Source organism: Monodelphis domestica, chromosome 3 (assembly GCF_027887165.1).
Source record: "Monodelphis domestica isolate mMonDom1 chromosome 3, mMonDom1.pri, whole genome shotgun sequence".
Classification (NCBI taxonomy): domain Eukaryota; kingdom Metazoa; phylum Chordata; class Mammalia; order Didelphimorphia; family Didelphidae; genus Monodelphis; species Monodelphis domestica.
Genome location: NC_077229.1, coordinates 341,952,903 through 341,964,147, shown reverse-complemented (window position 1 = coordinate 341,964,147; position 11,245 = coordinate 341,952,903). Strand labels below are relative to the sequence as shown.

Sequence of the window (11,245 nt, the reverse complement as noted above, 5' to 3'; positions counted from 1 at the left end):
AAAAATAAGGAGACCAACTAGAAATCTATAATATAGGTGAGAGATGATGAAAGTTCAGTTTGGGATGGTGGCTGTAAGAAGAGATCTAGGAGAGCTATAAAAATGAAAAAATGTAAAAATGAAAAAAATTGATACAAGATTTTTACAAGGGGTGAATGAGAGTGAGGAATGGAGGTTGACAGAAAAGTTGTGAGCCTGCATGACTGAGGAGGGTTGGTACCTTCAACAGTAACAGACAGATAAATAATGTAGTGTTTTTTGTGATAGACTTGGAATCAAGAAGATCTGATTTCAAATCCTATCTCAGACACTTAACTATCTAACCGTAGGAAGATAATTTACTATCACCCAGAAGTGGGTTATGTGGGACTAAAGAGACGTTAATTAGTTCTTTAAGAGAGAGACATTAATTAGTTCTCATCTTGTCATTCTTCAAAGAACACTTAAGTGCCTAATTGAAAGGAATGGTCACCTACTCAAAAGAATCTGTATGTCAAAGCCTCTTTTAAAAAATTTTATCCTCTTAAAAAAAAAATTCATCCTCCTAAGAAAGGGTACTCATATGAACCAGTACTACAAATGCTATAGCCAACAAGCAAGTATAAAATCGGGGAGCACAAAGGTTCCTTTTATCCTCTTCCCTAACACAAAGATGGTCACTCCTCTAGGTCACCAGGGGCTGGTTACTTAAGAGTTCAATCTTATACATCAAGCTAGCTGATCAGAACACAGGATTTACAAAGTCTATTATCCTAATTATTCAAACAGGTTTTAATCAATCAAAACAAGGATTTTTTTCAATCCTATCTATCTGCATATCCTTTAGTCTTTTATGGGGATAGTTTATCAGTCTGGTTCTCCTTAGCCTGGGCTGATATGGTTTTGAGGAAATGAGACTTAGACTGGGAAAACTTCACTTGTTTGGATAGAAATTTAGGTGACTTGGCCTGACTTGTTCCTACTTAAGTCCCATTTTGTATCTTTCCAAGGGAAGTCCACCATTTTATAGACCCCTGCCCCTCACACTGAAGTATGCAGAGCACTGTGCTAGGAACTTGAGAAAGTACAAAATTAAAAATAGAGAGTCCTTGCCCTCAATGGAGTTTGCAGCCTACTGTAACTTACCTACATAAAACCCAAATATCATTTCAGTTGGGGAAAGGTCTTGTAGACACCCATTACAAGTAATAGACAGATGGCATATTGTGGGTTTTATGGATCATACATTGTTTGACACACATAAAGCGCTGAAAATGGTCCAAAAAAAAAGTCCTTTAATAATTTTTTAAACAACTGTTTAATCTTTGTTATATCTTTGTTGAGACTTTAAAATACTTTTTTGGAAGTTATTTCTTCTGACACATATTCCTCAGGCCCATCAGGGGGTGCAACATTCAATAGCAATTGCAAATAGCAAGTGACTTTATCAAGCCAACCAAAATAAAACTTACAGTGTACAAAAACCATGTATAACAAAAAGCCTGCTAGAATAAAGAAAAGTATATAAATGTGGTATATCTTTGGAGACTGGATAATTGGAGTCAAAACCAAGAGGAAAGATGTAATCAGTGTTCCAAATGCAAATGATAAATGTACCTGATGAAAAGAAAAATAAGGTTAGATATGACTAAGCTATGCAAGAAATGGAAAAGATAAGTAATTTTTTTTCTTCATGAGCATTAAGGTCAGAGGGAGTGATTATAACACCACCTGTGTGATCTGGAGTAATTTTACTTAACTTTGGAGTTTCAGTGTCCTCATTTATAAAATAAGGGGGACTGGATTGTCTTTGTATTTGTAAAGATATTTATTTAGTCCACAAGGCACTGCGCATACAAAGGCAATAATAGCCCTTGACCTAAAGGAGCTTATAGTCTAGTCAGAGGACAACATATACATATCTTATTAAAAACAAGATAAGGTGAGAAAATAGAAAACTGTAACAACTGGGAAGATTAGGAAAGGCTTTGCCTAGTGAGTACCACCTAAGCTAAGCTTTAAAGGAAACTATAGGTGGAGTTAAAGAGGAAGTTCATTAGAGGTCAAGCTATAGGGGAGCTTATTGCAGGAAAAAGAATTTGAGGAATAGTTAATAGAATAATTTGAGATATATAAAGACTATGTGCAAAGAAGTAATATTGAATAAATCTAGATAAGTAGGTTGGAACCAGAATGTGGGCAGGCTGTAAATATCAGACTTAAAAGTTTGATTGGAAAGGGGAAATACTGGAAACATAGGGACTCATTAGGAGCTATTAAAATACTCCATTAGGAGAGTACTTGAATTTGGATAGCCTCCATCTGCATGGAGAGAGGGGGATGGATATTAGAGATGTTTTAGGTAGAATTGATAGGAATTAGTAACTGATTAGATATAGGGGATGAGAAAGAGGAAAATGTCAGGAAAGACAGAAATTAAGAATTTGGTAAGATTAATAAGATGCTTCTGCAAGCATGGGAAGCAAAGATGAATAGGTCTATTGTTTTTTCCAACAATTATCTATTTGTGCCTAACCCAAGAATGTTCAAAGTATAATTTTTTTTTCTGCTGAGGACATGGATTTTCTACTAATTTTCCTGCCCTTCATGTTAAATATGACCCATGTAGTATATACACCAATAAGCCAGAGGATCCAAGCAATGTGATCATTAAATAAGTTTACAATGGTTTAGAAGGATTCTATATAGTCATGTCATCATGACTCGTATTTTTCAGTTATGTCTGACTCATCATGATCCCAAATGATGCTTTCCTGGCAAGGGTACTGAATGGTTTACCTTTTTCTTTTCCAGCTCATTTTACAGATGAGTATACTGAGGCAAAAAGGGTTAAGTTATTTGCCTAGAATCACACAGCAAATAAGTGTTTGAGGACAGATTTGAACTCAGGTCCTCCTGATTCTAGGCCCAGTACTACACCCCAGAGATACCCCACACATGGTCATATAGCTTCTGCTAAATATTAAACACACCCAAAAATTATATAGAGAGAAAGAATTAGAAAACTTATATTTTCTGCTTCCTTTACCTTAAAAGGTCTAGGTAAATCAGGCTCCTGATATCTCATCTTAATTAGACCTATCACGATCAATCCAACTTGAATTGATTGTATGTAGCCTATAAGATTTATCAATCGGAGTAAGTCTGAGGGAATAATCATAATTGATGCAAAAATAATTATCTGAATCACGCTTAAAGCTGGACTGGAATGGTTGTTAAGCATAGAGAATAACAAAGGCATCTGTCCCTCGAGGCTTGCACAATAACATAGTCTTGATGCTGAAAATATAGTAGATAAAAGGCCGCTGAGAACTGAGGTAGAAACACCCACAGAAATGATCCATTGGCAGGAGGGAATGACTCTATCAGTCCATGTCATTGCAACAGCATCTATTAAAAACATATACACAAAAAATATTCAGAATATGACTGATTCAAAATTTAAAAAATTTTCCTCAGTAGGGCAAATTCTACAAAAGACCAATTGAAATAACAAGTATATGAAATCATAAAATAGGTTAATAAAATACACTGTAATTTTCTGAAAGAAATTGATATTACACATTGTTTTAGATTTGTAGAAATTATAGATACAGTAATAACCCCTAATTTTTTCTTAATTTGCTCTACAATTTGAAAAGTCTCTGTAATAGTAAAATGAGGACTAGTTCTTATAATTTAATAAAGTTTATTAGAATCACTTGGATAGGTAAAAGATGAGAAATAGGTAGCAAAACAAGAGTAAAATAGCTAATCTAGCTCCCTTGTGGGTGCTCCCAATGTGACCTCCAACAGCAGTAGCTTTCTTGGCTGGTCACCAGAGACAGAGGGAGCCAGCACATCCTTGTTAGAACCTTTTAACCTCTTATTTCACATCTGGTTCAAAGTCAGTCATGTCCAGATCAGGTTCAGGGTCACGTAATGTATAACTAAGTGACCAGCCTAGGTGATGTACGTGACAAAGGTCTAGGAACACAGGGACACAGGTAGGACAACATCCCATGTGTGATCCTAGGGAGAGGTTTCCCTTCACACAGGCCATATTAGATTGGCTTCCTAGATGCCATACTCCCTCTCTACCTCCCCTTATCCCAACTGGAGTCAGTTCCTTCATACTCAGTTCCTTACTTTGCTGACCAGACAGTTTCTTTATGTAGGTAAGAAGGTTATACATCCATGCCAAGTAGTATATAATTGTTGGATATCCTTTTGGTTCTGTGGCTAACTAAGCCTTTTGTTCACTGTTGAATAATTTATAATTATTTCATTTCTAGTTTTAGACCCAACCTATCACTATCTGTATTTATTATTCTGCTTCTTATGAATAAACATAGAATCTGATGAATAGCCTTTCTTTATCCCTCCCTTCCCTCTTCACAAATAAGATAGTAAAGAAGAAATAATGTGATCATTATAAATGATCTATAATGAAATTGATAAAAATATTCTACTGTCTCTCCTTCTTTCCCTTCAACAATAACTTGATCATTGATTCTTATTTATCTTAATTTCCCTCTTACAACCAACCTTCAAACTTGAACTTTGTTTTGTGACTATTTCCTCCCCAACTCTACCCTCCTTCCCAAACCCTTCTTCTCCTAATCCCTATTTCTCCTATTTCCTTGTTGTATTTAATATATTACTATATCAAATTATGTCTATATCTGTATGGTTATATGTTCGATGCTCCTTTGTCTTGTCCAGATAATGGTGAGGTTCATATGTTGCCTGCTCCCCTCAAACCCTTCCAAGTTTGTATACTTCTCTCTTCTTATATCTCAATTGTAGGATCCCTAAGATATTCTTCCTTTTCTCCATTTTATTTTCTCTCTTAAGACTATGTTAAAGTAGGCTTTATGATCATGAATTTGTGTCCTGGATCTCCTCCTGTGATTTGAAGCATAAATTTCCCCCATTTATCCTTTTCTAGGGCTTTAATAAAGTTCTTTTTGCTACATTGTTATAGATCTAGTTGCTTTAGTGCTCTCAGAATCCCTCAATTAGGACTCTATCAGCACAGATAAAGAATGTAGGTTTTAAATTGGCAGATCTGTAAGAGTCCAGGACAGTGATGGTCAACCTTTTAGAGTTTGTGTGCCATGCCCCTACACTCCCTTGAGACCAGGTGTCATGCCAAGCTCTCCCCCTTAATCCAGATGAGGGAGGAAGAAAGAGCTCCCATTGGACTGCTGAGCAGAGGAGCAGGTAAAGTGAAAAAATGTCCTCAGGATTAGGGTTGGGGTTAGGATTAGGGTTAGGAATGAATTCAGGGTTAGGGTTAGAAACAAAGTTAGGGTTAGAATTCGTTTTAGAAAAAAATGTAGGGTTAAAGTTAAGGTTAGGGTTAGAAAAGAATTTAGAGTTAGTGTTAGAAATGAATTTAGGGTTAGGGGAAAGGAAAGGAATGGCCCAAGCACTCCGCTCCCCTCCAGCTCTGCCACCTGTGACCTGTCTACCTTATCCCAGACAGGAGAGGGAGTAAGCACTCCCATTGGGCTGCTGGACAGAGGAGTGGGTCAGGTGAAAAAAATGTCCTCAGGCTGGTGGAGAGGGGAAAGAGAGCAGCTCCATCCAGTCCCTCTACCATTCTAATAACTGGCAGACTTTGGGCAATAACTTTGGGCACAAATGGATGTGCCCAAAGAGAGGTCTCTGAGTGCCTTTTTCTGGCACATGTGCTGTAGGTTTGCCACTACAAATCCAAGACATGACTGAACACTTTTTTCCTTTTTAAAATTTCTGGTGGTGCTCATTCATTTCCTTTAGTCCTTAGTTTTTAATATATATGTTCACTCAACATTTATAAAGGATGTAGACAGTGTTTTCCTAGATTCTGGGGAACATGCTAACATAGATAAGACTTGGTCCCAGCTTTTGAGGAGCTCATACTTTAGTGGGAGAGAAAAGAAATATAAACAAAAGATCACATTACAAAATAAAATTCAGTTATATAGAAAATATAAGCGAGATGTGATAGAGTTCAAAATAAGGGGAGATCACATTCAGCTATTAGAGCCTCTGTCTGCTACCTAGAGCCATACCTGAAGTGATGATTTCCTTGGGCGTTAGAACAGTCAGGTAGGAAATATTAACCAGAAGGTAAAGTATGGCCACCAAGGGAAGTGCTGTAAAAAGACACTTGGGAATATTTTTAGCTGGGTTTTTTAATTCTCCTAAAATAGAGAAAATCAGTCATCATAAAAAACATTTTCTCAAACATTCAATTCATGAGATATTTACTCATAATAAGAAAAAAAGTAATCAAAGTTTCTGTTTTTCATTGCACTTTTGATTTCATATTCATATAGAATGGTTTAGAACACTGAAAATTAAGTGACTTGTCCATAGTCAACTCTCCATTATATATCAGAGACAGGAATTGAACCCTAGGTCTTCCTCAGTCTGAGACCAGCTCTCTACCTGTGATGCCTCACAATATAAGAAGTTAAATCTTCTTAAAAATGCAAACTATTATTGTGATAACAACCTGGTTTTATGAAATTCCAAATTGACCCTTGTCCCTGACAGCCCCTTCTTCAAGAAACCCCTTTACAGACCCTTTGTCCCAGATTGAACCACAAACCCTCAAGCACCTCTGGGTTACTTTAGATAGGATTAGCAGATATAATCTAGTACCCCCTTTTGTCTTCCAAGTTTCTTACAAGGTATCTAGGCCACTCCCAGGTGTTCCAGCCCCTGGCTTCTATAGCCTCCAAGTAAACCAATCCGTTTTCCTTCCTTTCCTATACTCCCTAAAGTGTATATGACTCCAAGTTTTCTGAGAGAAATTACCATTCATGGTACATTTTCCTAGTGATATTGGTTCCAGAGTCTCAGAGCTTAGCTCAGTAGGGTGTTGTTTTGTGTGAGCAAGATTCTGTGTGGTGGCCATAAGAGCACCTGTCTCCCTTGTACTGAGTAAAGATATATTTTTGGTAACTGCTTTGGTGGTTCTCTGTTTTCTGTGGTTTTCTACTTTCCTCATCCCAGATTCTTTAAAAGTTTCAATCTTGAATAGAAAGAGGCCTTTAACCATATATAAATTAAACTAGGTGACACAGTGGATAGAGAACTGGGCCTGGAGTCAGAAAGACTTATCTTTCTGAGTTCAAATATGGCCTCAGGCACTTACTAGCTGTGTGCCCCTGGGCAAGTCACTTAACACTGTTTGCCTCAATTTCCTCATCTATAAACTGATCTGGAGAAGGAAATGGCAAACCATTCCAGTATTTTTGCCAAGAAAACCCCAAATATGTTCCCAAAGAGTTGGACCTAACTGAAATGATTCAACAAAAATCCATACATAAATAACCCTGTGACAAATATGGATAATTTTAAAATGTAACATTATCTGTGTTTTATTGTATTTTTCCTTATTTTGTAACTATTTCTCAATTATATTTTAATCAAGTTTGAGCCAAACTCGGGAGGGTTGAGGGCTGTGTTTGACAATTCTGCTTCAAAGCAAAATCATTCTTAAAAATATGTTATTATTCCAGAACAAAGCCTGAAACACCAGGCCTGAGCTAGGCTTGATCCAGAGTATTTGTACATTATAATTATAATGTTCAGGTTCCTTTGTTAATATTAGTGGTGGTAGTAGTGATTCCACTTATATTGCTATAAGTCATTGTATATATTGCTTACTTTAATTCTCATCGCTTCATATATTTTTCTATTCTTCTTTGAATTCTTTATTTTCCTAATTTCTTAGGAAGCAGTAGTCTTTCATTACATTCATGTAACACAAATTTGTTCATCTATTTCCCAATTAATGGGTATCTACTTTTTTTCTGGATCTTTGCTGCAAAAATTGCTGTTATGAACAATTTAGTTAGACAGACAGACAGACAAAGACAGAGATAAAAGTATTTTTCTGTCTTTGATCTTCTTGGTCCAGAATCCTGGAAGTAGGATTTCTGCATTAAAGGGTTAATGCCTTTGTGCATTTTATTCACTTTCCTAGCCTAATTCCAAATTGTTTTACAGAATGACTGGACTAATCCATAGCTCCATTAACAGTGTATTAATGTGTCCGTATTTTCCCTAGCCCTTTCAACACTGACTATTCCCATCTTTTGTCATCTTTGCCAATTTGCTAGATATGAGATGGAATGTCAAAGTTGTTTTGACTTGCATTTCTCTTCTAATCAGTGGTTTAAATAATATGTCCTATAATTTTAGTTATGAATGTATTTTACTTTTGTTATGTTTATTTTAAAATAATTTGTACTGATTTTTTATTTTTATCTCACCAAATTTCTCTCAGTGTCTTTCCTCATCTTGTCTCTTAGAGTTCCATTCTGTATTATACAGATTATTATTATTATTATTAAAATCTTTACCTTCTTTGTTAGAATCAATAGTATGTATTGGTTCTAAAGCAGAAGAGTGGTAAGGGCTAGGCAATAGGGGTTAAATGAGTTACACAGCTAGAAAGTATCTAAATTCAGTTTTGAACCCAGGACCTCCCATCTCCAAGCCTGGCTCTAGCCACCTACCTGCCCCCAACACATATTATTTTAAAGAAAATAAAATCAGGAAAACTAATTGATACATCAAAAAAGTCTGAAAATATACGAAATGTTCCAAACCTGGGCATCTCCTACCTCTGCAAAGAAATGGGTAAGGATATCTTCTTACATCTCTTCTTTGTGTCCATGCTTTTTGTTACATCTATTTTTGATTATTTTGTGGTAGTTTCATATAGTTAAAAGAAAAAAACCCTCATCTTCCATCTTAGAATCAATAACTATGCATTGATTCCAAAGCAGAAGAATGGTAAGGGCTAGGCAATGGTGGTTAAGTGACTTGCCCAGGGTTACACAGCTAAGAAGTATATGAGGCCAGATTTAAACCCAGGACACCCATCTCCAAGCCTGACTCTCAATCCACTGAGCCACCTAGCTTCCTCCTATTTCATATAGTTTATAAAAGTTAAATTATATCTATATGAACATGTATGATGTATGCAAACTCAAATAGCAACTTTCTTATCTTAATTATCTTAAGTTTTGGGGAATATTTTTCAGTTATGTAATCAATACGATCTATTTGATTTTTTCTGGTTGCCTCCATCTCTTGTATCCTTAAGAATGCTTTTCTTAGCTATCGCTGTTAAAAGTAATCAATTTATTCTATAATTATTTTTATTATTTTACTTTTTAAAAATTGATTGATTGATTGATTTAGAATATGTTTCCATGGTTACATGATTCATGTTCTTTCCCTCCCTTCTTCCCTCCCCCCTTCTGAAGCTGACAAGCAATTCCACTGGGTTATACATGTATTATTGCTCAAAACCTATTTCTATATTGTTCATATTTGTAATAGAGTAATTTTTAAAAACCAAAACCCCCAACCATATCCCCATAAAACCACATAAGTCATATGCTTTCCTTCTGCCTTTCTACTCCCACAGTTCTTTCCCTGAATGTAGATAGCCTTCTGTCTCTTAAGTCCCTCAGAATTGTCCTGGATCATTGAAGCTTAGCTCTCTCCATTATGGCACAGTGTCTCTCACTACCCAATTATTTACTAGTGAAGATACACACTGAGCAGATGTGTGTGTGGCTAATTATTATTATTATTAGCTAACATTTATATAGCATAGTCATTAAGTTATATGCTTTGAAAATATTATCTCATTTGATTCTCACTGCAATCCTGGGATGTAGACTTTATAATTACCCCTATATTGTACTTGAGGAAATTGAAGCAAATAGAGATGTTAAATGACTTGCCCACAGTCATACAGCTAGGAGGTGTCTATGGCCATATTTATACTCAGAGCTTCCTGCCTAGTCCTAGCAGTCTACCTACCAATACTTCAAGTATTAGTATATATTGGCAAAACCTTTAATTTCCCAAACTTAGACCAAAAAGGAACCAAGCAACAAAAATACCTATTCTGTAAAGCAGAATCCTCACCAGGAGGCTTTTGTTTTTTCTTTATATTTGGAGAATTGTATTTCAATATAATCAGTTGCCTTTGTAATTTTATGACATTTACTTTTTGAATTTAAATCATGATTCTGAGAGTCCATAGCTCTCACCAGATTGCCGGTGAGATCCATGACACAAAAAATATTAAGAATCTCTTCCCTAAAGCATGATAAAGCTATGCAAATCTGTAAGCAAGTTAACTTAACTATGTATTCAACTGATAAGTGTTTCCTTTAAGATGTTGAAAAAATTTACCTGCAATGGAAATCAGTATTTGCCATCCTGAATATGCATATAATCCCTGGAAAAGGGCTTCTGGAATTTGAGAGACATTAGGAAGATCAGAGCCAAAAGCATCACGTAATCTGATTGAGTTGTCCTTTCTTAGCACCAACAAAACAGCTCCACTTAGGGCAATGAGGCAGAGAACTGTCACCTTCATCATCATGCTGATTGTCTGAAACCAAGTTACTTTGTTCACACCTTGAACACTGAGGATTCCCAGAGACCACAAAATGGCCAAAGCCAAGCATTTTTTAGGCAATGCTGGTGCGGAGCACCCATCATAGAAAGGTTGAATAACATACTCAGTCAGCAGCAAGGTTCGACCAGCAATTCCTGCTGGAATCATAAAAAGCTCTATCCAGAGGCAGAAGAAAACAAAAGGAGCCCCCAGAGATCTTTTGAGGATATAGAATTGAGCTCCACTTCGAGGGAAAGTTGTACCCACCTCAGCATAAGTGAGGGCAGCTGTCATGGCCACCATTGCACAAGCAACCCAGATGCTTAGGGTGACTTCCACATTGAGGGAGGAATATTTCAGCACTCCTTTGGGAGCTATGAAGATACCTGCACCTATTATAGAACTGAGTAAGAAAGTCACTCCATGAAAATATCCAATTACTCTTTGGATCTGTGTTTTGTTCCCTATGTCCATTTCTTCAGTCCAGAGAAGTACCTTTAAAGTCTCTTCTGTAATCACTGTTTTTGTGTGCTCCTCTCTGTGTGCTTTTTGAGTTCTGTCCCAGAAAACTCCCTGTAGTCAAACCATTAGGTCCTTTTGATTTAGCTATCCTGTACTACAGGGACTTCACTTTTACTTTACGACTGGAAAATGATTAACATGAAACAGTTTAACTGTGAATTTTGTAATGTCTAAATTCCATAACTTGAATGTCTTATCTGTTAGATATTAAAAATTGCAGGGGGTAGCTGGGTAGCTCAGTGGATTGAGGGTTAGAGATTGGAGATCCTAGGTTCAAATGATGTGACCTCAAATGTTTCCTAGCTATGTCACCTG

General features: G+C 36.4%; 1 protein-coding gene across 1 annotated transcript; it reads right to left on the bottom strand.

Annotated features, from left to right (window-relative positions):
- Window positions 1-1,252: 1,252 nt before the first annotated feature.
- On the bottom strand, window positions 1,253-11,000 carry SLC7A13 (solute carrier family 7 member 13). The gene is made up of 4 exons (XM_007486888.2): window positions 10,201-11,000; window positions 6,042-6,173; window positions 3,029-3,390; window positions 1,253-1,596 (listed from the first exon to the last, which is right to left on the bottom strand). Exons 1-4 carry the CDS (start codon window positions 10,880-10,882, stop codon window positions 1,327-1,329), a joined length of 1,446 nt encoding a protein of 481 aa, XP_007486950.2. The 5' UTR covers window positions 10,883-11,000; the 3' UTR covers window positions 1,253-1,326.
- Between the last annotated feature and the right edge of the window lie 245 nt (window positions 11,001-11,245).